General features: G+C 38.7%; 1 protein-coding gene across 1 annotated transcript in view; it reads right to left on the minus strand.

Annotated features, from left to right (window-relative positions):
• The window catches only part of ANOS1 (anosmin 1), a 213,298-nt gene that overhangs the window by 83,523 nt on the left and 102,124 nt on the right, over window positions 1-27,651 (minus strand). The window contains exon 3 of the mRNA XM_030934773.1: window positions 16,204-16,266. Coding sequence (XP_030790633.1) covers window positions 16,204-16,266 — 63 coding nt within the window. The remainder of the gene's footprint in view (window positions 1-16,203; window positions 16,267-27,651) is intronic.

A 27,651-nucleotide genomic window follows, 5' to 3' on the forward strand; every position in this document is an offset into this window, starting at 1 on the left:
CATAACAAAATGAAGGCAGAAATAAAGATGTTCTTTGAAACCATGATTCAAAGATACAACATACCAGAATGTCTGGGACACATTTAAAGCAGTGTGTAGAGGGAAATTTATAGCACTAAATGCCCATAAGAGAAAGCTGGAAAGTTCTAAAATTGACACCCTAACATCACAATTAAAAGAACTAGAGAAGCAAGAGCAAACACATTCAAAAGCTAGTAGAAGTCAAGAAATAACTAAGATCAGAGCAGAACTGAAGGAGATAGAGACACAAAAAACCTTCCAAAAAAATCAACGAATCCAGGAGCTGGTTTTTTGAAAAGATCAACAAAAATGATAGACCGCTAGCAAGACTAATTAAGAAGAAAAGAGAGAAGAATCAAATAGACGCAATAAAAAATGATAAACGGGATATCACCACCAACCCCACAGAAATACAAACTACCATTAGAGAATACTATAAACACCTCTATGCAAATAAACTAGAAAATCTAGAAGAAATGGATAATTTCCTGGACATTTACACTGTCCCAAGACTAAACCAGCAAAAAGTTGAATCCCTGAACAGACCAATAACAGGTTCTGAAATTGAGGCAATAATTAATAGCCTACCAACCAAAAAGTCCAGGACCAGATGGATTCACAGCCAAATTCTACCAGAAGTATAAACAGGAGCTGGTACCATTCCTTCCGAAACTATTCCAATCAACAGAAAAAGAGGGAATCCTCCCTAATTCATTTTATGAGTCCAAAATCATCCTGATACCAAAGCCTGGCAGACACACAACAAAAAAAAAGAATTTTAGATCAATATCCCTGATGAATATTGATGCAAAAATCCTCAATAAAATACTGGAAAACCGAATCCAGCAGCATATCAAAAAGCTTATTCACCATGATCAAGTTGGTTTCATCCCTCTGATGCCAGGCTGGTTCAACATATGCAAATCAATAAATGTAACCCGTCAGAACCAACAGAACCAAAGACAAAAACCAACAGAACCAAAGACAAAAACCACAAGATTATCTCAATAGATGCAGAAAAGGCCTCTGACAAAATTCAACAGCCCTTCATGCTAAAAACTCTCAATCAATTCGGTATTGATGGGCCATATCTCAAAATAATAGAGCTATTTATGATAAACCCACAGACAATATCATATAGAATGGGCAAAAACTGGAAGCATTCCCTTTGAAAACAGGCACAAGAGAGGGATGCCCTCTCTCACTACTCCTATTCAACATAGTGTTGGAAGTTCTGGCCAGGGCAATCAGGCAAGAGAAAGAAATAAAGGGTATTCAATTAGGAAAAGAGGAAGTCAAGTTGTCCCTGTTTGCAGATGACATGATTGTATATTTAGAAAACCCCACTGTCCCTGCCCAAAATCTCCTTAAGCTGATAAGCAACTTCAACAAAGTCTCAGGATATAAAATCAATGTGCAAAAATCACAAGCATTCCTAAACAGCAATAATAGACAAACACAGAGCCAAATCATGAGTGAACTCCCATGCACAACTGCTTCAAAGAGAATAAAATACCTAGGAATCCAACTTACCAGGGATGTGAAGGACATCTTCAAGGAGAACTACAAACCACTCCTCAACAAGATAACAGAGGACACAAACAAATGGAAGAATAGTCCATGTTCATGGATTGGAAGAATCAATATTGTGAAAATGGCCATACTGCCCAAGGTAATTTATAGATTCAATGCCATCCCCATCAAGCTACCAATGACTTTCTTCACATATTGGAAAAAACTACTTTAAAGTTCATATGGAACCAAAAAAGAGTCCGCATTGCCAAGACAATTCTAGGCAAAAAGAACAAAGCTGCAGGCATCACGCTACCTGACTTCAAACTATACTACAAGGCTACAGTAACCAAAATAGCATGGTACTGGTATCAAAACAGAGATATAGACCAATGGAACAGAACAGAGCCCTTGGAAATAATACCACACATCTACAACCATCTGATCTTTGACAAACCTGACAAAAACAAGAAATAGAGAAAGGATTCCCTATTTAATAAATGGGGCTGGGAAAACTGGCTATCCATATGTAGAAAGCTGAAACTGGATCCCTTCCTTACACCTTATACAAACATTAATTCAAGATGGATTAAAGACTTGAATGTTAGACCTAAAACCATAAAAACCCTAGAAGAAAAGCTAGGAAATAACGTTCAGGCTATAGGCATGGGCAAGGACTTCATGACTAAAACACCAAAAGCAATGGCAACAAAAGCCAAAATTGACAAACGGGAACTAATTAAACGAAAGAGCTTCTGCACAGCAAGAAAAAAACTACCATCAGAGTGAACAGGCAACCTACAGAATGGGAGAACATTTTTAGAATCTACCCATCTGACAAAGGGCTAATATCCAGAATCTACAAAGAACTTAAACAAATTTACAAGAAAAAAAATCAAACAACTCCAACAAAAAGTGGGCAAAGGATATGAACAGATACTTCTCAAAAGAAGACATTTATACAGCCAACAGACACATGAAAAAATGCTCATCATCACTAGCCATCAGAGAAATGCAAATCAAAACCACAATGAGATACCATCTCACACCAGTTAGAATGACGATCATTAAAGTCAGGAAACAACGGCTGCTGGAGAGGATGTGGAGAAATAGGAACACTTTTACACTGTTGGTGGGATTGTAAACTAGTTCAACCATTATGGAAAACAGTATGGCGATTCCTCAAGGATCCAGAACTAGAAATACCATTTGACCCAGCCATCTCATTACTGGGGATATACTAAAAGGATTACAAATCATTCTGCTATAAAGACACATGCACATGTATGTTTACTGCAGCACTATTCACAATAGCAAAGACTTGGAACCAACCCAAATGTCCATCAATGACAGACTGGATTAAGAAAATGTGGCACATATACACCATGGAATACTATGCAGCCATAAAAAAGGATGAGTTCATGTCCTTTGTATGGACATGGATGAAGCCAGAAACCATCATTCTGAGCAAACTATTGCAAGGACAGAAAACCAAACACCACATGTTCTCACTCATAGGTGAGAATTGAACAATAAGAACACTTGGACACAGGGTGGGGAACATCACACACTGGGGCCTGTCGTGGGGTGGGGGAATGGGGGAGGGATAGCATTAGGAGATATACCTAATGTAAATGACGAGTTAATGGGTGCAGCACACCAACATGGCACATGTATATATATGTAACAAACCTGCACGTTGTGCACATGTACCCTTGAACTTAAAAGTGTAATAATTAAAAAAAAATAAGAGAAAAATATACCAAGTAGGATTTTTAAAATGTTAGACACCATAGAAGATAAGATTACTTAAAAGGAATGCAAAGACAATGATTTAAAATAAATAAATAAATAAATAAATAAATTTGATTAAAATTTTATGTCCAAAGTTAGAGGAATCTCAATTACCCCTAAGCAGAAGAAACAAAGATAATTAAATCAAAGTATACTTAATCATATGGCTTCATATGCCAGATACTGAAGGAAAAATCTTCAAAGCAGATAGAAAAATTAAAAGACACTTTATATATAGTAAAACAAGGATAAGAATCTCAAAGGTTTTTCAGAAAATATGCATGCCAGAAGAAAATAAAGCAGTATCTTTAAAACACTATTTAAAAAAAAAAATCAACCTAGAATTGCATACCTATGAAATATCTTTGAAAAGGGAAGATGCCTTAAAGACTACCACAGGTATACAAAAGGTAAACTCACAGCCACCAACCCAGCATTATGAGAAATGTTAAAAGCAAAAGGAAAATGATAACAGATGAACATTGGGGTCTACACAAAGGATGAAGAGTTCTAGAAATAATAACTACATGATTATATTTAAAAGATGATTTTTCTTATTTTTATATCTCTGGAAGAAGGTAAGTTTAAAGCAAAAACCATAAAAATGTGATGTGGAGCTTGCAACAAATGTAGAAGTATGATTTAGGACACTAATAATACAAATGAAGGGAGTAAATAATGAAAGTATATTGTTATGACATTTTCATATTATACATGAAGTCATTCAAGACAAAACATACTGTGTTCCAAAAAGCAATTCTCAAAAAATTTAAAAGGATAGAAATCCTAAGTTTTGTCTTAACTAGATATCAGTAGGAAGATATATGTAAAATTCTCAAAAATTTACAAAATAAACCATACACTCACATGAAATTCAAAAATGGAATTACAGAAGTAATTAGAAAATAGCTGTGTAAAAATAAAAACACGCTGTAACACAAAATGTGGGTTGTAGCTAAAGTAGTGCATAGGGAAAAATTTATAGCATAAAGCCCTTATATACGAAAAGAAAATAAGGTCTCAAACTAATTATGTCAGCTCCTGCAATAAGAAATTATACAAAGAGAGTCAAACTAATCAAAATTAAGCAAAAGTAAGGAAATAATGAAGGATAGAAATCAATAGCATAGGAAATGACAAAAATAAAGAAAAACAATAAAACAAGAAGTTATTTTTTTAAAGGAGCACTAAAATTGACAAAATTCTATTGGGATATATCAAGAAAAAATTAGAGAATACATAAATTACCAATGTCAGTATTGCCAAAAGGGTTCATCACTACAGACCTAACAGACATCAAAATGCTAACAATAAAGGTGAATTAGGCAATAATATGACCTACTCTATTTTTATCAATGTGATAACTTGGATGAAATCGTTTACTTCCTACAAAGACACAGGTTATAAACACTACTAAATAAGAAATAGACAACGTGAATAGTCCTATGTCTACTAAAACATGGAAATAATATATAAAAGTCTCACTAAGTAAATAAATAAACTTAATGCTCATACAGGAGCTTCTACTTCTTAGAGAAGATAAATATCAGAATTATTTCTAAGTTCCTCCATGAAAGCTCTACCAACTCAGATAAAAGGAGACTCTCTTCATTCATTGATTCATTTAACTGGAGTACATCATTCTGCTAGTTACATGAGACAGGAAGGCTAAACTTTATTCCTGCTATCATGTTTAGACTGCATTGAGGAATAAAGATAAATCAACGATTATAATTCTGTATCTTGAATCATAAAATAGTGTTTTTCATTTTTATTTATAAAGAACCAGTTTCATCTGCTGATTTTTTCTTTTTCTTGTTCCTTTTTTGTTTTTTTTTTTTGTTTTTTTTTGAAACAGGGTATCATTCTGTCACCTAGGCTGGAACACAGTGGCACGAACATGGCCCACTACAGCCTCGACCTCCTGGGCTCAAACAATCCCACTACAGCCTCGACCTCCTGGGCTCAAGCAATCCTCCTGCCTCAGCCTTCTGTCTAACTGGGACCACAGGTGACCACAGGCATGTGCCACCATGCTTGGCTAATTTTTTTTATTTTTTGTTTTTTGAGGAGATGTGGTCTGACTTTGTTGTCCAGGCTGGTCTTAAACTCCTGGGTTCCAGTGATCCTCCCATCTTGGCCTCCCAAAATGCTGGTATTACAGGTGTGAGCCACTGAGCCTAGTATCACCTGCTGATTTTTAATCATTTTAAGCAATTGCACATTTTCTCCCTATAGAATATCACTGCACAAATCACAGAAGGTTTCACAGAATTGATAGAAAACTTCAAGTGAGTGCTTTTTTGTTGTTTGTTTTTTAAAACAGGGTCTCACTCTGTCACCCTGGCTAGAGTGCAGTGGCACAAACATGGCTCACTGTAGTATCGATCTCCTGGGCTCAAGCAATCCTCCTGCCCCAGCCTCCTGTGTAGCTGGGACCACAGGCATGTGCCACCACAGGTACAAACATGGCTATCCCTAAAATAGGGGGCCCCAGTATCCAAAAAGGACATTCACATACTTGCTACTCAAAGGCTAGGCCTTAGTTCAGCAGCATTAGCATCACTTGGGAGCTTGCTGGAAATGCAGACTCTCCTGGCCACACCACATACCTACTGAATACCATATGCCTACTTAATCAGAATCTGCATTAAAGCAGATTCCTAGATGATCTGTGTGCATGACCAAGTGTGAGAAGGCCATTTCTGGATCATGCTGGACACTGGAGTTGGCATCTTCAGATGCATGAGTGTCTCCCTCTCCACATTGAAATTTCCTTCGCCCCTAGTTCCTTATACCAGAAATCAAGTTATCCAGTTTGCGCTCTATGTATCTCTGACTTCACACTCCTGACAGCATTCATTTCCCCTGACATATAAATGCATTCCAGTCTTTCCAAGGTAAAACACAAAAATCACTTTCTCAACTGTGAATTCCCCCTAACCAGAGCCTCCTCTCTCTCCTCTATGCTCTAGAGACAGTCTTAGGGAAAGACTTTAAACTTATAGAAAGAGTTGCATGTATTTGGTCTGAATTTCCTCCTTACATTTTATTCTATAACCCAGAGTTGTATGTGTTACCCTACTATTGATCCACAGAAAGTCTCCCACACAGATTTCTAGTGACTTCCTAACTACAAAACTCAGTGAGCCCTTTTAGTCCGCATCTCACTGACCTCCAATACAATTAAAAAGTGTTGACCTTGTCGTCCTCTTTCAAAGTAAAAGTAGCTAATATATATGTAATGTATGTTATCTTCAGATACTGGTTAAGTGCTTTACATGCATTCAAAAAAAATTTTTTTACTTAAATTTAGTGCTTTTGCAATTTTCATGATACTCCCCTAATTCCCTATGTGCCTACTTGCCTAGCCCTTCTTTTCAGACTTAGGTATTCAAATTATTCTGAATAATCTCCAGTCTTGGTCCCATAAATTTTCAAAACTCATCAATTCTCCTACGATTGAGTCTAGAATAATTTGATACTCCCCCGAGTAATATAAAAAATCCAATGAAAATTGAGTCTCAGTGCTTAAAAAAGGAAAAAAAGTTTATGTTCCAGAACTATAAAATTTGATACAATGCAGATTGCACCCATCATATGGTGGTTGGCAAAGAAAATCTCATAATAATTACAGAAATTCATAAGCATTCTTCAAAACATTTCCACTCTACTACTACTACACCCCCTAAGTTGAAAAGAAGAAGACTTAGATGAATTCTGCATCTCTTCATTGGTGCCTAAGTAACACCATCCAGAAATACAAGTAACACTTTCATGTGTTACAAAAATGTAAAAGACCAATGTTAATCATTTCTAAAAATAAAAGCCTATTATTTATAATACTAAAAACTTTTTGAAAATTGTCTATATGGCTGGGCACGGTGGCTCACGCCTGTAATCCCAACACTTTGGGAGGCTGAGGCAGGTGGATCACCAGGTCAGGAGTTCAAGATCAGCCTGGCCAAGATGGTGAAATCCTGTCTCTACTAAAAATACAAAAATTAGCCGGGTGCAGTGGCAGGTGCCTGTAATCCCAGCTACTCAGGAGGCTGAGGCAGGAGAATCGCTTGAACCTGGGGGGCAGAGGTTGCAGTGAGCCGAGATCGTGCCATTGCACTCCAGTCTGGGCGACAGAGCAAGAACCTGTCTCAAAAAAAAGAAAAGAAAAGAAAATTGTCTATGTGTCAGTCACCCCAGCCTCCATCCCTTTGTCTGATCCTTACTCCCAGCTGGTCACCCTGATTCCTTTTTCACTGAGAAAAGTAAAGCATTCAAAAGACAAGTTCCACAGATGCCATTTTCACACCCACCAATGCACTGCATCTGGTGCATTAAAATCCCATGTATCCATGAATTCTCATGCATCTCCTGTCCCAGGACGTAGAAGCTTGCTCCCATTTCAAACCTGCCTCCACACACACACAATGGTAGACATTGCCATTTAAGGTTATGTGCTTCAGCAATTCCCCCCTTGCTCCTCCAACATCAAATAACCCCTCTCTTCTGAATAATTCCCATCTGCTTGTGAAATATAATTAGTTCTCTACTGTAAAAACAATTAAATGTTTGATTACCTTGTTCACACCTCTTCCCACAATCTCATTTGCGCCCCTCATCACTTTTTTTTTACAGTAATGCTCACTGAAACGTTTCTATACTCCCTCTCTGTTTCCTCCAACCATTTATCTGAAATTCATGCCAATTAGGCATTTTCTTCTGCCACCCAATAACACTGGTCTTGTCAAAGTTCACAGTGAGCTCCCTGTCGCAGAATCCGATGATCAAATTTCAAGTCTCCATGCTCTTGCAGCATTTGACGCAACTGATTACCTCTTCCTTGTTGAAAAGCTTTCATCATTTGGCTATTGGAACATCACACTCCTCTGTGTTTTCTCCCAACATATTGGCCTCTCTTATATCTCCTTCTTTATCTCCCCATTCCTCTTATGTTTCTGTGATTCACAGTTTAACTCATAGATCTGTTTTCTTTCTGTCACCTCATTGAGCTTCATGACTTTAAACAGTACCTTCACGCATGGCATTTGTTCTTTCAGCCTAGAACTCTCACCTAAACTCCAAACTCCTGTGCCTATCTATTTCCCTACAGTGTATCTCATACGGATTTCCATTTGCATCTGAAACATACCAGGCTCAACACCAAACTTCTGGTCTATTCTTTCTCCCCACCTCGCCCCCAAAACTATCTGTGCCTGACACATATCCCACATCTCGTACATTCCAGCTTTCTTACCCTAGTTTTCAAGGACAAAAGTTGGCGACACCACTGACTCAACCCTTGCTCCCATTCCTCATGTTGAATCTGTCACCATGACCACTCTGGATTGAGCCACCACTATCTCTCATTTGCTCAGTTGATCAGATTGTACCAAGTAAAAGAAAAAGCCTGAGTGTCTCACCCACTAGACACACTACCGCGGGTCCCATTCTAGTGTTTCTGAAGAATCGACAACTTCCTTAAAAGGAAGTACTCAAGAGCCATACTATAATGCTCGTAGGAAAATATTTCCAAATCGAAAATCTTTGTAATAAAAATTGAGTCCATCTTTCAGTTTGGACATATATCTGTTTAAAAAGAATAGCAACAAAGTTCATCTTTATTTCCCCTTCACAAGTATATTCCAACTGCAGAAGCTATTGTTCGGGTATGTTAAAGCAAAATATTGCTAAATGGTACTAAATTCTATGTGCTTATCCTTTTCCACCCCAACACACATCTGGGGCATATTATGTCACTTTCACGTTTAGCTTTCATCAGCTTCTTTCAAGACCTTTAACTATTTTACAGACATATCCAGACAGGTACAGGTTCTGTTCCAATTCCTACAGGGTTACATTTAATTATTACTCTAAATTGTAAGACATAAAACCGGTTGTAGAGCACTGAAGAGATAAAAACTTTTGAGTGCAAGAAATCCCCACAGGAGAGGCATGTTAACCCTCTTACTTTTTGAGGTCTCTTTTTAGTAGTGTTGGAATATTTCTTTCAGAGCCACATGAAGGGGCAAGGAGCCCTGTCTTCCTTCTCTCCTTGAGGTGCCATTAATTAACTAGGATTTGGCCAGGCACCGTGGCTCATGCCTGTAATCCCAGCACTTTGAGAGGCCGAGGTGGGTAGATCACCTGAAGTTAGCAGTTCAAGACCAGCCTGGCCAACATGGTGAAACCCCGCCTCTACTAAAAATATAAAAATTAGCTAGGCGTGGCGGCAGGTGCCTGTAATCCCAGCTACTCGGGAGGCTGAGTCAGGAGAATCACTTGAACCTGGGAGGCAGAGATTGCAGTGAGCTGAGATCGAGCCACTGCACTCCAGCCTAGGTGACAGAGAGAGACTCTGTCTCAAAAACAAACAAACAAACAAAAAAATTAAGTATGATTTTAAACCACTAAAACTTCCTTCTCATTTAAGGATAAGCCTGTCCAAGCAGGGATGACTGGGCCAAGAAGTTTACATTTGACACAGGCTCATCTTTTATTCCCTGATGAGGGAAGTAAAACATCATCCTCTGCTCTGTGTGCTGTGACACAGAATAGGTTTAGGAGGGAAACCCTACAATACAGCAGGAAAGAAATGTAACTAGAAGCTACACTACCTGGATTTTAGATCTTATACTCCACTAACCAACCATGTGATCTTGGACAAATAAATTCCTTCCCCTTGTGTATCAGTTTCCTTGTCCATCAAGCTTACCTAATGAAATTCACATCTAACTTCCTCCAAGGACTGTTATGGGAGTCAAATCTATAAGCCTGAAAGACATTTCAAAATGCAAAATCGCAAAGAAATTACTTGATAATTATATATGTAGTAAAGTGAAAACCTCCTTTTCCTTCCCATTTCCAGGCTGAGAAAGACTGCATATCTCAGGATGCATATTGATCCCAAACAACTTATATTTTTAGCCTTGATTGATCCCTGAAGTCAACAAGGTTTCAGCTTTCTATAACATTAACATGTACTGCATACTTCCAATGTTGACATCCACTGAGTTCTTACTTAGGGTTGAGATGCCATGAATCAGAAATGTCAAAATCAAAGATGGGAGCTGTTTCATCCAGCAAGGAGGCAAGTCATAAACAATGATATATCAAGTTTCACCAAAACTAAGATCATTAAGAATGAGAAAGAAATATTGCCATTTAAAATTTAAGATTCCACTGATTGTGAGAAAGGAATGTTTCAATCTAGGAAAATGTACATTTTGTATTTGGTTAAAAAAATCGTTTGTCATCATTTGTAAGATTTTTGAAAATAAGAGAACAGGCCGGGTACAGTGGCTCATGCCTATAATCCCAGCACTTTGGGAGGCTGAGGTGGGCAGATCACCCGAGGTCAGGAGTTCGAGACCAGCCTGGCCAAGAGGGGGAAATCCCATCTCTACTAAAAATACAAAAACAAGGGGGAGTGGTGACACATGCCTGTAATCCCAGATACTCAGGAGGCTGAGGCAGGAGAATCGCTTGAACCTGGGAGGCAGAGGTTGCAGTGAGCCGAGATCATGCCACTGCACTCTAGTATGGGCAACAGATCCGAGACTCTGTCTCAAAAAAAAAAAAAAAAAAAAAGAAAAGAAAAGAAAATAAGAGAACAGTGATAATGGTTAGTTAATAAACTGAACCAGCAAAACAGAATCTATTTGCCTATCTATGTATCTATGATTACGTGCCATGTTCCAAAATCTTGATACATGAAAAAAAAATCTCATATAATCCAGAGGACTGCTGAAATATCTCATTTTTTTTCCTGTTTTGATACAAACATTTAACTTCTTCATTTAAAAAATGACATTTACTGGGCTGGGCACGGTGGCTCACGCCTGTAATCCCAGCACTTTGGGAGGCCGAGGCGGGCGGATCACAAGGTCAGGAGATGGAGACCATCCTGGCCAACATGGTGAAACCCCGTCTCTACTAAAAATACAAAAATTAGCCGGGCGTGGTGATGCGTGCCTGTAGTCCCAGCTACTCAGGAGTCTGAGGCAGGAGAATTGCTTGAACCCGGGAGGCAGAGGTTGCAGTGAGCTGATATTGCACCACTGCACTCCAGCCTGGAAACACAGCAAGACTCCATCTCAAAAAAATAAAAAAGAAAAAGAAAAAAAGAAGACATTATTACCTCTGACATCAGCCTAAAAGTAGCAAAAGTTACCTTGCAAATTATAATAAAATAGGTAATCAAATGAGAAGTGAGAGAGATCAGGATATGAGAACGAAATGAGCCAATTCTAGGTATGTTATTAATGTGCCTCCAAAAGTCTCCTCCATGTAGGAAAATGTATTTTGTGATTAAAATTACCAAGAACAATGTTTTATGTTTAGAAATGGGTGCTGGTAATACAGATTAAGAAGTAACAATACTCTAAATGGTAAGGTGAGTTTTGTGATATAATTATGACTATTCTTTGTTTTATTGTTTTTTGTTTTGACACAAGCTCTTACTCTGTTGCCCAGTCTGGACTGCAGTGGCATGATCATAGCTCACTGCAACCTTGAACTCCTGGCCTCAAGCAATCCTCCTGCCTCAGCTTCCCAAAGTGCCGATATTACAGGCATTAGCCACTGCGCCCAGCCTGTTCTTTTTCTTGGAGCAGGAATTTAAAAACTTTTTCTATAAAGGGCCAGATAATAGATATTTTCAGCTATAAGGGCCATACAATGTTACAACTACTCAATTCTGTTGTTGTAGCACAAAAGCAGCCATGGACAATATGTAAACAAACCAGTGTGGCTGTGTTCCAATAAAGTTTTATTTATAAAACAACAGGCAGACCAGTTTGCCTTGCGAGTCATGGTTTGCAAACCTATGCCTTAGAAGACAAATAAGCTCAGACTGCCCTGCAAGTAAACATACTGGGCCAAACATGTCTAACAGTATAATTGTTTCAATTGAAGAATAATGTAATCTAGAGTCCCTTTTGGGTCTGAACTTTTACAAAGGGAAAGCTTGGAGTCATGACAATATGGACTTTGTATGCATTTTTTTTTTTTTTTTTTTTTGAGACGGAGTCTCGCTCTGTCGCCCAGGCTGGAGTGCAGTGGCCGGATCTCAGCTCACAGCAAGCTCGGCCTCCCGGGTTCACGCCATTCTCCTGCCTCAGCCTCCCGCGTAGCTGGGACTACAGGAGCCCGCCATCACGCCCGGCTAATTTTTTTGTATTTTTTTTTTTTAGTAGAGACGGGGTTTGCACCGTGTTAGCCAGGATGGTCTCGATCTCCTGACCTCGTGATCCGCCCATCTCGGCCTCCCAAAGTGCTGGGATTACAGGCTTGAGCCACTGCACCCGGCCTGTATGCATTCTTAACAAATAATGTGAGAATGGGGAGAATGAACGGGATTGTATTAGACTTGTCTCCATAAGTGACTAGGCTTAAAAATGCTGAAACAAGGCAGGGCGTGGTGGCTCAAGCCTGTAATCCCCAGCACTTTGGGAGGCCGAGACGGGCGGATAACGAGGTCAGGAGATCGAGACCATCCTGGCTAACACGGTGAAACCCCGTCTCTACTAAAAATACAAAAAACTAGCCGGGCGAGGTGGCGGCGCCTGTAGTCCCAGCTACTCGGGAGGCTGAGGCAGGAGAACGGCGTGAACCCGGGAGGTGGAGCTTGCAGTGAGCTGAGATCTGGCCACTGCACTCCAGCCTGGGTGACAGAGCGAGACTCCGTCTCAAAAAAAAAAAAAAAAAAATGCTGAAACAGCCATCAGTGTTTTCAAGGTTCGGCCTACTTCAACACAATAGTCAGATACTTACTGCAAAATAAAACAGATGCAAAAAACACACAGGGACGTAAAAACAATCAAAGCCACTAAAATGGAACATCAAGTCTTGAGTTATTTAACCGTTGGGTTGAAGCAACTCATCAAAGCTCCTCACATTAAATGGCATCTGTTTTCCCCACCTTTCAAGTTTCAATTAACCTTTCCTGCCAGAAGGGATCACAATTCGAACACCTGAGTCCCATTTTAATAAACTGGATTTGGTTCAGAACACCTCACAGTTACCTCAGAGAATGGCAGTTACAGAAACCTGCTCTTGAATTTGAAATTTACAGGAAGAAAGCTTTCAAATTACCTTCAATTATATCTTCCTTCTCAGAGATCAGATGTAAAAATATCAGCCCAGAGTCACTGATATTTAGGGATAACAAATTTATAAAACAAACACCTTGTTCCTCAAGATTCTATAAACAGGTCAGGCGCAGTGGCTCATGCCTATAATCCCAGCAATTTGGGAGGCCGAGGCAGGTGGGTCACTTGAGGCCAAGAGTTTGAGAGCTGCCTGGCTAACACAGCAAAACCCCCATCTCTACTAAAAATACAAACATCAGCTGAGCATGGTGGTACATGCCTATAATTCCAGCTATCTGGGAGGCTGAGGCACGAGAATCACTTGAACCCAGGAGGCGGAGGGTGCAGTGAGCTGAGATCACGCCCCTGCAATCCAGCATGGGCAACCGAAAAAAAAAAAAGATTCTATAAATCGATTTTTGTGCCTATAGATGTATAGTTTGTGTATGGAATAGAATAGAAAATTAAAGTTAAGAGCACAACAGTCACTCCACTAGACAGTGTGCTCTAATTGTGTTGACAAGGATTACCAATGCAGGTAAAAATTCAGAATCAATAGTTGATTCAGATACCTCACAGAGCTGTGACCTGCAAGCCTATAACACATAATACAAATCATTGTATTTGTATACAACCATAATACAATATCATTGTGTTACTTTTGTACAGCTTGATAAGCTCTGTACCATGCACTTACATTCATTATCTATTTTAATAAACACTGTGTAAGATCAATAGGATAAATCCCTCATTTGAAAAAAATGAGGTTGAAGACACAGGTTAATTGATTTAACTGAATTCCTAGAGTAAGTTGGTTTTGCAGTTAGGATTGGAATCAAGTTACCATCATTCGCAGCCGAGATCTTTCATTGAGGAGAAAATAAGCCCCACAAAGGTTGGAATTTTTGCGTGATTTGTTTACTGCCATATCACTACCAAACTGCAGGGCACGTTATAGGTATTCAAAAAGTTCATGTTGAATAAATGAATGAATAGATATTTTTAAAATATTAACTAAAATAGGAACACAGAAAAGGTAAAAGCAGAACACAGACATGGGATGGCCTCACTCTCTTTATCCTTGCAGCAAATCATCAGTTTTGTTTATTCCTGCTGCGTCTTTTCTATATCTCAAGGGGCCCAAACCCATTATGATCCCTGGTGATTGGCCAAGTGGAGTTGACCAGGAACAACACTTAGATAATCAGTGAGAGGGATAAAAAGACAGGAGTTTTAGACCCAGCCTTTCTACCTGGAGGGTTGGCCATGGACAAGCCATTCATTTGAGGAGCTTCAACTTCCCAGTCCTTCTTGGCTTCTACACAGAACTCTTGGGGACTTACTACCTGCCTTGCTTAACTACAGGAATATGGGAAAGGTCACGTAAGATCTGGAAGATATTTTACACACAATACATAGTGATGAAGCCATTATTGTCCTAATTCTGCAGTCATTTTCTCAGAATAAGATCCAGAGTGAAACACAGGCAATGGGATTACACTAGTATTTATCTGCTGTAGTGGATGAAGACCAGACCAATGTCTCTGGATCTTTGGAAGAGTTCCCTTTCACCCCTCAGTTCTGTTCAAAGATAATCTATAACATCATTTCATTCTGATGTCGGGGCACCTCTTCTGGCCAAAACCCTCAACTGAGCTTTCCTGACTGCCAAAATGGACTCTCTCGACTCATTCTCTGCTGTTCCCCCCAAACCTTCAGATTCTCCTACTTCTCAAGTCCACTGTCCTTGAAACCCTTGGAACCAGGCAGTCTGCTCGGCCTTGTGTCTGGTTACTTCTCAGCAGAATCCAGGCTGGTACAGGGCCTGTGCCCCCTGTATTCCCTGGGGAAGACAGTCCAGTAAAGCAGATCTTCTCCTTTTTTGTGCTATTGGTGATTTTAGACAGTGGTCCTTCAGGACAATATTACACATTCTTCTAATAAGGATGATAGAGAGATGAATGGGTAGATACAAGGGTGGATGGCTGGATGGATGAATGGATGGATAGATAGATAAATATAAATAGATAATAGATGGATAGATGAATGGATGTATAGATGGATGGATGGATGGATGGATGGATGGATGGATAGATGGATGGATGGATAGATGGATGGATAGATGATAGATGGATGGATGGATGGATGGATGGATGGATGGTTGGACAGATGGATGGATGGACAGATGGTAGATTGATAGATGGATGGATGGATGGATGGATGGACAGATGGATGGCTAGATGGCCAGCTGGCTAGCTGGCTGGCTGGATAGATGAACAGATAGATACTAATCTAACTGATAGTTAGGTGAAGTAAGATGCCTCTCTCCTGTACAGTTAAAAGCGGGCAAGCATTCTGCCCAGGATATGAGGAGGAACCCCAAGGGGGAACAAAGAGATGAAAATATTTGAGAAACACCATTAGTAATAATACGAGCCTCTTCTCCCAAACGGCATGAATACTTCAAAAGCATGTAAAAACTGCTCAGAATAGCTATGATGTAAGGTGGGAGGGTGGTGACAATCTATACCTTTAGAAAGCTTGTAGTCTTCCATCTACGCATCATACATTTTTTTTTGTCTGGTTAGCCAATAATGCAAGCAGTGGGTAGCCAGGTTTTAAGAAGGCTCTATATTTTTTACATGAATTTACATATACCCACACATACCTGCAGTTAATAAACTCCCCAAGCTGCAGAAGAATAAGAGGGCCCATTCATTCCCATGACCCCACATAAGCATAGTCAGATTTGGGTCAAGTGTTTTAAGTATCACTGACGTTCTCCTACCTCACAAAAGCTTTGGCACTGGTGTTTCCTCAGGTCCCCCGATTCCTTGCAGGGCTCTAGGCACTGGAAGAGAGGAACAATAAAAATAAATAAAACATGGAAACAAAGAAACAAAGTTGAGAGGAAAAAAGAATTCACCTGTGACTGTTGCTTTTCAATGCTCGTTTATTCGGGTTAGTTTAGAAAACCAAAGAATCAGCTGCTTTTTTAAACTGGGTATAATACGAATCTGAGCAAAAGCATCATTACAGAAAGCAAACCAAAAAATGTATTTCAACACAATTGAAAAGGAGAAGTTACAGCGCCTGTCAGCGACTTACAGGAAAAGTAATGATTGTCACCATCAGCTGGAGGAATTGGGGTAAGAAATATTTTCTATTCAGTAAGAAATACTTTCTTTTCTTTTTTTTTTTGAGACAAAGTCTTGCTCTTGTCCCCAGGCTGGAGTGCAATGGTGCGATCTCGGTTCACTGCAACCTCCACCTACCAGGTTCAAGTGATTCTTCTACCTCAGCCTCCCAAGTAGCTGGGATTACAGGCGACTGCCACCACACTGGGCTAATTTTTGTACTTTTAGTACAGACAGGGTTTCACCATGTTGGCCAGGCTGGTCTCGAACTCCTGACCTCAGGTGATCTGCCCTCCTCAGCCTCCCAAAGTGTTGGGATTACAGCGTGAGCCACTGCGCCCAGCCAAGAAATACTTTCTAAAGGTTGTTGTTTCAGAGGAATTTTTTCTCATAAAACTTAATATTACATTTCCTTTAAATTAGCAGCATAGGGCTATTTTTTTGTATACTCTTCTACAAGTAATTAAGTGAAAATGCATTGTATTAAATTTATGTCTGTATGTATGTGCACATATGTATTGTTAACTTGTATCCTTATCTCAAGGAATTCAACAGCATTCAGATACATCCAGTTTAATCACTCCATTAAAATACATTGAATAAATCTGTTAGATTATGACATGAGAGTCTCATAACAGAAAATGAGGTTTGCTTAAACATACATGCATATAACTTATTACTATATACATTCTAATAAATCAAAGACACTAGCCAGACTCCAGTGTTCAAGAATGATTGTAACAATAAACAGTAAGATTGTTGGATAAACAAATTATATACACATATAATATAGTTTATTACTAATATATAGTATATATATTATATATATACATGATATATAAAATATATATAGTCTGAGGCCAGGTGTGGTGGCTCAAGCCGGTAATCCTAGCACTTTGGGAGGCTGAGGTGGGCAGATCACTTGGGGCCAGGAGTTTGAGACCAGCCTGGCCAACAAAGTGAAACTCCGTCTCTACCAAAAAATACAAAAATTAGCCTGGCGTTGTGGCGCCTGCCTGTAGTCTCAGCTACTCAGAAGACTGAGGCAGGAGAATAGCTTTAACCTAGGAGGTGGAGGTTGCAGTGAGCCAAGTTTGGGCCACTGCACTCCAGCCTGGGTGACAGAGCAAAAACTCTGTCTCAAAAATAAAAATAAAAATAAAGTATATATAGTGTGTACATATGGGATGTCTGTGTGTGCCTGATTGATAGTAGCCAGGGCTCATGGTTGAAAAAAAAAATGTTACATTCATATGCATGGAAACTTGATTCTCAAAATTATATTTCATGCAAGTTGTAATTTTAAACATTAATAGTCATATATAGTCAGATGTCAGTTATCTAAATATAGGCATAGCCCTAGCCCTCATACATTCATGGTTATTTTATCTATAATATTTCTATTTCATTATTGATGAATTTTCCAATGACAGTAAAAAATTCTCAGTTAAATTTCAGACATGTATAATGTAGAATTCCGGATATATGGTGAAGCAATACTACTTTTTCACTCTATTTTCTAGTAATCCCCTCCATGTTTTAAAATACAGATATAGTTAGAAGATACACTGGAAGACTCTATGAAGAAAGTTAATTTTCAGTATTTATTGCCATTTTTTAATCAAATATATGTATGAAATCAACTGCCCCTGTGCCAACTGTCAATTCTTTATAACAATAATGCTCAAAGTGTGATCAATTACTGATATTATGGGCACCCCTTGGAGTTTGTGTGAAATGAAAACTCATGGGCCACATTCTCCACCTACAGTCCGAATCTCTGGGACCAGGGCCTACCTAGGAATCTCTTTTAACAAGTTCTACTCAAAATTCTGATGCTTACTAAACTTTAAAAAGAACTGCCATCAATTTGATGTTTGCATTTAACAGTGTCTTTATGGAATAAATGCTCGTTGGATGTTTCTTGAGCGAAATGACAAAGACCTACCTTGCAAGTAGCTGAATCTCTGCCTGTGAACAATCCCCAGACCATTACTCTTTGGAGTAATGTCTCTTTCTTGCTTCATATAAGTGTCATTAAGAACATATATTTCTCATAAAAATATTTTAGATTTCATAAGTAATGTTGCATAGGAACATTTTTAATTATTTTAATTTTTCTAAAAACACTTGAGCTCTTTAACAATTCTTTTCTAAGACATATATGAGCCTGTCCCAAGTTACAGTGCTTACTTCTCTCAAGCATATTCAAAAACAAAATTTTCACCAATATAGCAATTCTAAAAGAAAAACAATTTTAATAGAAATTAAACATTGTTTAAAAACTTATCTAACTTATTTATCTCATGATTTCCTTAAAGAACTAGTTTTTTGTTCCCTACGGCTACATCAATGCTTTGTCCTCAAAGCTCTTATTACTTAATTTTTCTAGACATTTGCTTCAAGGCAAAAATGTTTACTAGTTATTTAATAAGTATGCTAAGACCTAATTCTTCCTCAAGACCATTTGAAATGAATACATGACACTCTTGCCACTTGCAAGGTAAGTCTTTATCATTTCACTCAAGAAACACTCAACAAACATTTATTCCATAAAGAAACTGTTATATGCTATGTGGCTAACAGTGTCTGAAAATAAGCATGTGATTTTTGTTTTCTCTCATTGCTAAAAATATAAATTATGAAAACATGCTGCTACATGTGTACACAGTTGCATTTTCACAACTATAGACATCGGTGCACAAAAAATCTCAAGCCTTTGAAATCTCCATAATCCCACATAACCATTGTCCTGAGAGCTTGTGGAATAGTCAAATACTTTATACAAAACAAATACCATTTGCAAAAACAGGCATATTTCTGGAATGCTAATCAAAGCAATGCACAACACACTTGTTTTGCTATTAATCCAGAAGCTCTGCCAAGTCTAGCATCAGTATATGTAATTCATTTAAAGCTCTATTTTAATTGCATTCCTGCTTCAGATCTAATAACTAGTAATCAGCAGTATCTAAAGACATTTTTCAAAATGTTATTAATGACAGCCAACATCTTCTTTTAGTAATCCTCCATGAAATCTCTCTGACAAGCACAACCTACATACGATCATCTGAGTAAATGTTCGCAGGGTAAGTTTGCCTAAAGTCTATTTCTTTATAATACTTTGGCCAGTAAGAAAAAAGATTTCAACAAAAGCTAAAGTGTTGCGGGAGAAAACGACAATGACACACTTTCTCTCATACTTCATGTAGAACAAAAAACTTCCATTTTTCCAAGCAATTAAAAAAAAAAAAAGTATATCAAAAGACTGTAGCCCTGCCAGAGGTGTTAGAACCTGAAGGACTCTATCTTGAACAGGGGCTGGGTAAAATGAAGCCAAGGACTGCTAGGCTGCATTATCAGGAGGTTAGGCATTCTTAGTCACAGGATGAGCTAGGAGGTCGGCAGGACCAGCTTCACAAGATACAGGTCACAAAGACCCCACTAATGAAACAGGATGCAGTAAAGAAGCCAGTCAAAACTCACCAAAACCAAGATGGCAAATGAAAGCAACCTCTGGTTGTCCATGTGCTCATTATGCACTAATTATAAGGCATTAGCTTGCTAAAAGAAACTCCCACCAGCGCCATGACAGTTTACAAGTGCCATGGCAATGTCCAGAAGCTACCCTATATGGTCTAAAAAGGGAAGGAACCCTCAGTTCCAGGAACTCCCCACCCCTTTCCCAGAAAATTCATATATAATCCACCCCTTATTTAGCATATGATCTAGAAATAATGATAAGTTTACTCAGTCAAGCAGCCCACGCCATTGCTCTGCCTATGGCACAGCCACCCTTTTATTCCTTTAATTTCTTAATAAAATTGCTTTCACTTTACTCTGTAGCCTTGCTCTTGAATTCCTTCCTGCATGAAGCCAAGAACCCATGTGGCCTCCCAGACTGAACCCCAATTTTGGGGTTTACCATGTGACAACCCCCATATCTCTCTTCCACAAGAGGAGTGATTATGAGAGAAATACTACTACCAGGAGACAATTGCTTTAGAATTTATTACATAAACTCATATAGGCACCATGATCATGTACTACCTAAAACTATCCAAAAGAGTAACCAAAGTTTATATTTTTAGCAAAGGTTTTAGGCTTTCAAGTTTTAGGATGATAGACTAAAATCATTTCTTCCGAGGCTACTGCTTCAATTCCAATGAAGAAACACTTTAAATTTCAAAGAAAAATATGTAGATTGAGAGAGCTAATCGCCTATGTCATCATTTGGCAGGTAGATAGTAAGTATGTTTCTACTTAACCTAGAAACTTTACAGATTATGGACCATTTTAAAAACTGTTTGTCTAATGGAGCCTCATCACAACACATCTATAGAAGTATGTAAAATTATGCACTATTGGCTGGGAATGGTGACTCACGTCTGTAACCCCAGCACTTTGGGAGGCTGAGACGAGATGATCTCTTGAGCCCAGAAGTTCAAGACCAGACTGGGCAACATAGTGAGACTTTGTCTCCACTAAAAATAAAAAAAAAATTAGCTGGGCATGCGAGTGTGCACCTGTAGTCCCAGCTATTCTGGAGGCTGAGGTGGGAGGATCACTTAAGCCTTGAAGTTTGAGACTACAGAGTACACCACTGCACTCTGCAGCCTGGGTAACAGAGTAAGACTCTGTCTCAAAAAAAAAAAAAAAAAAAAAAAAAGGCAATTATTCTTACGTTTTAGAGAGGAAATATTGAAGTTAAGAGAAGTTAAGGAAACAAAGCTAGTGGCTCTGGGAGAGACTGGGGCAACTGGGATTGAACCCATGCTTTAGCACACTCAAAGAAAGGGTATTTTCCATGATAAAGCACTTTATGCCACTTGCTACAGGGGATTCATGAGACAATGTATATAAAAGATATCTGTACACTGAAAAGTACTTTGCAAATCCATGGGATTAGTAAACTATGATATTCTCAGACCTCTCTGGGATTCAGTTCCAGAATGCCCTAGGTGTTACGCATTCCAAGATCTTCATATAAGCACAACCAGTAAGACTATTTCATGTCACAGAGAAAGACCTCCAACTCATGAGTGGAAGTACTGATCAACAAGGAAATTGTGGATACTAATTTGGTGAATCACCATCTGGCCAGTTTAGCACCAAATTCCATACTTTACATTTAACCAAACACTTTCATAAAAGGACAGCAGAAGAAATGTTCTTACCAAAACAGCCATCACAATAAATTCTAAAGCAAAAAAGGTTCACACAAGATTCAAAATTTTACATTGTCCAATAATCACCAGTAGAACTCATGATCAGGTTATGCTAAATGACTAGAACCCATGCTAAAACAAAGCAAGCAACAGGTCCACAGATTTCAATCTGTTCAAATTAGCAACAAATTAGCTAAATCAACAAATATGGATTAATATTTCCTACGTACAAAGTACTTATCTAGTCACCAAGACAGGGGAAAATGTGGCATGATTCATTCTGCCCTGAGGGAGTGTAGAATCTCTTATGGGAGAAAAATATCTAGTTAAGTAAGTCTGCATCAGTGAAGCATAAAGTAAATGAGTTAAGAACAACATGCTGGCCAGGCGCGGTGGCTCACGCCTGTAATCCCAACATTTTGGGAGGGCGAGGTGGGCGGATCATTTGAAGTTGAGAGTTCAAGACCAGCCTCACCAACATAATGAAACCCTGTCTCTACCAAAAAATACAAAAATTAGCCAGGTGTGGTGGCAGGCGCCTGTAACCCCAGCTACTTGGGAGGCTGAGGTGGGAGAAATGCTTGAACCTGGGAGCTGGAAGTTGCAGTGAGCTGAAATTGTGCCACTACACTACAGCCTGGGTGACAGAGTGAGCCTCCATCTCATAAATAAATAAATAAACAAATAAAACAAACAAACAAAAGTCATAAGAAATGAAAAAAAAAAGGATATGTATTTTCATAGATGATCATTGAAAAGAACTTCATAGAACTAGGGACCCATAAATCAGCTTAGAAGGGTGACTGTGGGCCGGGCGCGGTGGCTCACGCCTGTAATCCCAGCACTTTGGGAGGCCAAGGCAGGCGGATCATGAGGTCAGGAGATCGAGACCATCCCGGCTAACACAGTGAAACCCTGTCTCTACTGAAAATACAAAAAACTAGCCGGGCATGGTGGTGGGCACCTGTAGTCCCAGCTACTCGGGAGACTGAGGCAGGACAATGGACAACGGCGTGAACCCCGGAGGCGGAGCTTGCAGTGAGCCAAGATGGTGCCACTGCCCTCCAGCCTAGGCGACAGAGCCAGACTCCGTCTCAAAAAAAAAAAAAAAAAAAGAAGGGTGACTGTGACTAGGATTTGACCAGCTGTAAGTAAATTTGGGATGAGGACAATATTGAATGTATGGAGTGGGGAGTATGGTGTGTGATTGCTAGTAGGAGAAAATATATAGCAGAAAACAAGGCTGGAAGGATAGCCCTTGGATTCAATGAGGAGCCACTGACACACTCAGAATGAACTGTTTGCTCCAACTTGTGTTTATGAAGACTTGGGTGTTGGAATAGAGGATGGATTAGAGAGGTGAGACACTGCAGTGAATTAAACCAGAGCAAAAGTCTCTACAACATCTTTCAATCTTCTGTCTGCCATTTCTAGTGTCAATATGCCACCAGGGTGTCAGAGGACATTGGGTGAAAGGAGGAAAAGGATGTTAACCTATGAAAGGGAATATGGAAGTGCAATCCCATCAACATAGTCACCAATTGTTTTGAGAAGTGGGGATGAGAGAAATCAAATGCGGAAAGGCACCCAAGTTTCCAATCTAGATCTCAAGGGAAGTGATGGTGTCACCAAGATCAAGGAAGAAGGAGAAACAAGTATGGGGAAAGATACGGAACTGAGTGCTTAACACAACGAGTTTGAGGTGTCCAGGGAACGTACAAGGAGGGGTGTCCAACAAGCTATTGAAATTGTGGATATGTAGTTTAGGATAAAAGTTAAAGTTAATGATGGCATTATAAGTTTCTTTTGTCTTTCTCTCATCATTAATTTATTCCTTTTACAACCATTTCCTGAGTTCTAACTATAACCACAGTATCATGCTAAGTGACGAGTCCACTGCTAAATCTATGAACTATACAAGGGACTGACTTCAAGGACCTTACAGTCTCTAGAAAGATCAAGGCAGCATGTACATTTACAAGCAAACGTTGAAGATACAGATAGAGAAGAGGACAGAAAAAATTAAATTGGAGTGTCAAAAATTTTAGGAGTTGGGCTATGCGAAAACTAGAATGGCAACCTGTATGAGATTTCATGGTTTAGTAAAGTTTTTTTTTTCTTTAATCTGTTTTGTTCTCTCTTTATGTGTTTGTGCTTCAAAATGAGGTGATTGGAACATGTTAGTAGGCAGAAAAAAAAAAAAGGATCAAATGGAGGAGGTCTGACTGAAGATCAGGATGATTGAAGATGTAGAAGAAGTAGGAAATTATCAATTGATCAAGGTCCCAGAGACTGTTGTAGGGGTTACAATATGAAAACAATGAATTTTTAGAGAGGCAACATATCACTGATATCATTGAACCCAACCCTATACAGCTTCCAGATTTGAGAACTGAAACATTTTCACAGAGGCAATGGCCAAGTGGTAGGGTTTAGATCCATGGCTCTGCCTAGGACTGGACATGAATGTACAGTTTCACTCCAGCTTAGAGGATGTAAGAGTTTGGATGTAGAGAAATGTGACAATGATCATGTGGCATGTTGATAACCTGTGTGAATAAGCCACAAGTTTCCAATATGGTGGGAAGGCACTGATGTTTTAGATGTGTGTGCCTTCATGGATGCAATTCTGGTGGCTGGGCTTTAGTAGTCTTGAATGGATAGATAAGTCAGGCCACTTCCCAGGTGAGGGACTCAGAAAGTCATGATTCTAGCCAAGTCTGAAGGCAACAGAAAGAGCACTGAGTTTTAGATTTGGACTGACCCAGAGGAGAATCCCTCATCTACCTTATGCTAAATGATTTTTTCCCATTCAGGTTTTATTTTAACCTCTCTAAACTATAGGTTTCTGATACATAAAAGAGTGAAAAAATATTTGCTCAGGTGGATGTTTTTCAAATGAAATTTATAAAGACCACCTTTTAAGGTGTTTACACATAGTAGGTACTTAGTGAATCTAGTTCTCTTCCATTTCTAGAGGACCAATAAGGAGACTTTATTTTATAGTTCTTTCATATTTCCCTAATGCCTACCTACATTTTCCCTTTTAATTGGAAAAGAAATTCAAATTTCTCTTAATTCCAGTCTCTCAAGCATGTTCTAATAATTGTTTTTTAAAGTGCCAGATTTCTTTGCCCACATTTCCAAAAGCTAAGATTGAGTGGGGTGGTAATATTCTGTGTGTGGCCAGAACGTGGAATCAGAAGGGATGTCCTGAGACCAGAGCACAGTACCTGTTCTTTCACAAAAGTATTTTCTGTTGAATAATTAAAAAATCAAATAATGCTTTATACTTAATTTTGTCTGGAGTATTGCCTAGATATAAGGAATAAGCCTTGGGGTTCTAAAAAATAAAAATAAAAAAATAAAAAACACCTCCAACTTTTTATTTTATATGGGTATACATTCATATCATATAACAATGCTATCTACAAAAGTTTACAAAGACCATTTTTGTTTTCTGAATTAATGGCAGCAAGTTTCTCTAAAAAGCTGTAGACCTGCTTTTTACATGAAAGCTGTATTTTTTCTCCCAAATATATTTCCTAAAATATGTGCACCCTACTGCCTTTAGAAGTATTCATGGCCTTCCTCCAGCTCTAAATTGGTACTGTATAGAAATTGTTACAATCCTGTGTGTCGAAAAGTACACTGTGTCTTGCCAAAATAATGAAATCTTTTGGCAGACAGCCCACTGAAGTGCAGTTGAACAATCATTGCAGCCTCAACCACAGAGGATTAGCATGCCAGCCCAGCACAACAGCATCAGGCCTGAGAAGGTTCACATCACAAATCAACTTGCTCTGAAACATCCGAAAGGTAATGAGTCTCTCACTGTGAAGCTTATCAGGAAACATGGGCCTCATTTTATCACAACTACTTTTTCACAACAAAGAGAGTCCTCTGAGTTTCAAGGGAAGTGTTTAGAAACTACATAAGTAAATGAGAGGAAAGCAATTACTCAAGGTAGTTATTATCAGAAAACCATACTCTCAATGTAATTCTTTTTCACTTAAATGATACCATCATGCATATCATTCAGTTTCTTGAAGTAGACAAAGTCATGGAATTCTGTTACCTGGAAGACAAAGCACACCTTCTTTGCATTCTTATATTTCAACCGCAATCTTCTAATATGGCATTTTTAGTACAGTATTGAAGCTTCAAATAGTATTTCCATGGTCACTGCTCAAATTTAAAAGATATTAATTATGAAGAGAAAGTGCTAACTTTCCAGTGTGGAAACCTAGCAGAGCGCACCTTAACTAAAGGATCAAAGACATTGCCTCCAAGAATGGGGGAAAAAAGCAAAACAAAACTCAGGTGTCCCCTGAAAGGATGCACTAGCAAGGCTCGGCATCTCACAGCACCAGGATTCCTGCCCATTATAGAGAACCTGAATCTAACCAAGAGGAAATACCGAACAATCTACAAAGCAATTAGCCTCTAGTCTTCAAACATATCAATGTCCCGAAAGACAAAGAAAGACTGAGGAACGGTTCCAGACCAAAGTAGACTAAATATACGTGACAACAAATGCCACACATAATGATGAATTGGATCCCGAATCAGACAAAATAAAGCTACAAAGAACATTATCGGGACAATCAGTGAAGTTTAAATATAAACCATAGATTAGATGTTGGTATTACATCAATGTTAAATCACCTACACTTGATAATTTTATTATCAAATGATGGTATTATATCAGTTATCACTTACATTTGATAATTCCATTCTCTTAGTAGTTACTAAGAGAATGCACTTGTTCTTAAGAAGTGCATGCTTAATTACTTGGAGGTAAAGAATCATGATGGCTGCATCTTCTTTTCAAATGGTTGGAAAAAAATCATTACAAGTGTATGTGTGTGTATATATACACATAGTCTATATGTGTATGTTATACATTTGTGTATATGCAGAGAGAGAGAATATGATGAAGCAAATACGGCCAAAAAGAAAAGGAAAAACGACTGCTAAGTCTAGACTGGGTCAAGCAACTAGAAACCAGGGAACAAATGTGGCCCACCTCTTGTTTTTGTAAATAAAGTTTGTTTGGAACAGAGCTACGCCTGTTCATTTGCATACTGCCTGTGGCTGCTTTTGCACTACAGCAGCAGAGATGAGTAGTTGCAACAGAAGACCAAGCCAGGAAAGAATATTTGCGAATCTTTGACAGAGAGCTTGCAATACCCTGATTTACATGAAAAGTATATGGAAGTTCTTTGCAGTGTTCTCATAACTTTCTTAAGTGTGTTTTTTAAAGTTAAAATTTAAAATAAATTCATAAAATAATCTTAAAATTATTTAAAATCTCAAATCACAAGTTTTCTCTAGCTGGCATTATTAAAAAGCTATCATGGATATAAATATACAGGCAAAGAGTATTAAAAAATTTAAGTTCCTATCAATGGGCTTATAGGAATAAACAGATTTAAAGACAAATGCTTCAGATCTGAAACCTCATACCAACTAGATAATATGTCTTCCCAAGCAACTGTTCAAGAAGAAAGAGACAAAACCTAGAATCTTTTAGGCTCTATAAAGTCAGTTCTAATAGGCTGTATAGACTGGTGGTTTAACCACAGCCTCGGAAACCCTAAAGTAGAGGACCCAGCATAGCCTCAGTCATCTTGGAAGTCGCAGGTAAGCTCCAGGGTGACTCTGTAAGGATCCCAACTGTCCTTCCTCTCTGCCATCACCTCTAATTACAAAACACAGGAAATGAGGTCACTCGGCACTGTGGTCCAATTTGCCTCTTGGACCCACTTTGTCCCTCTCTCCTTTATACTAAATAAATCCTTCTTACAACATCCAAGCAAAATGTTTCTCGCAAGGAAGATAGGAGATGGATAGAACCTACTTCTTTTGCAGTTGCAAACTACTGCATGGCATGTGTATTAGCTTTCAGTAGTATGTTCACTCCCTGGC

The sequence above is a fragment of the Rhinopithecus roxellana genome, chromosome 7, assembly GCF_007565055.1.
Source record: "Rhinopithecus roxellana isolate Shanxi Qingling chromosome 7, ASM756505v1, whole genome shotgun sequence".
Lineage (NCBI taxonomy): Eukaryota > Metazoa > Chordata > Mammalia > Primates > Cercopithecidae > Rhinopithecus > Rhinopithecus roxellana.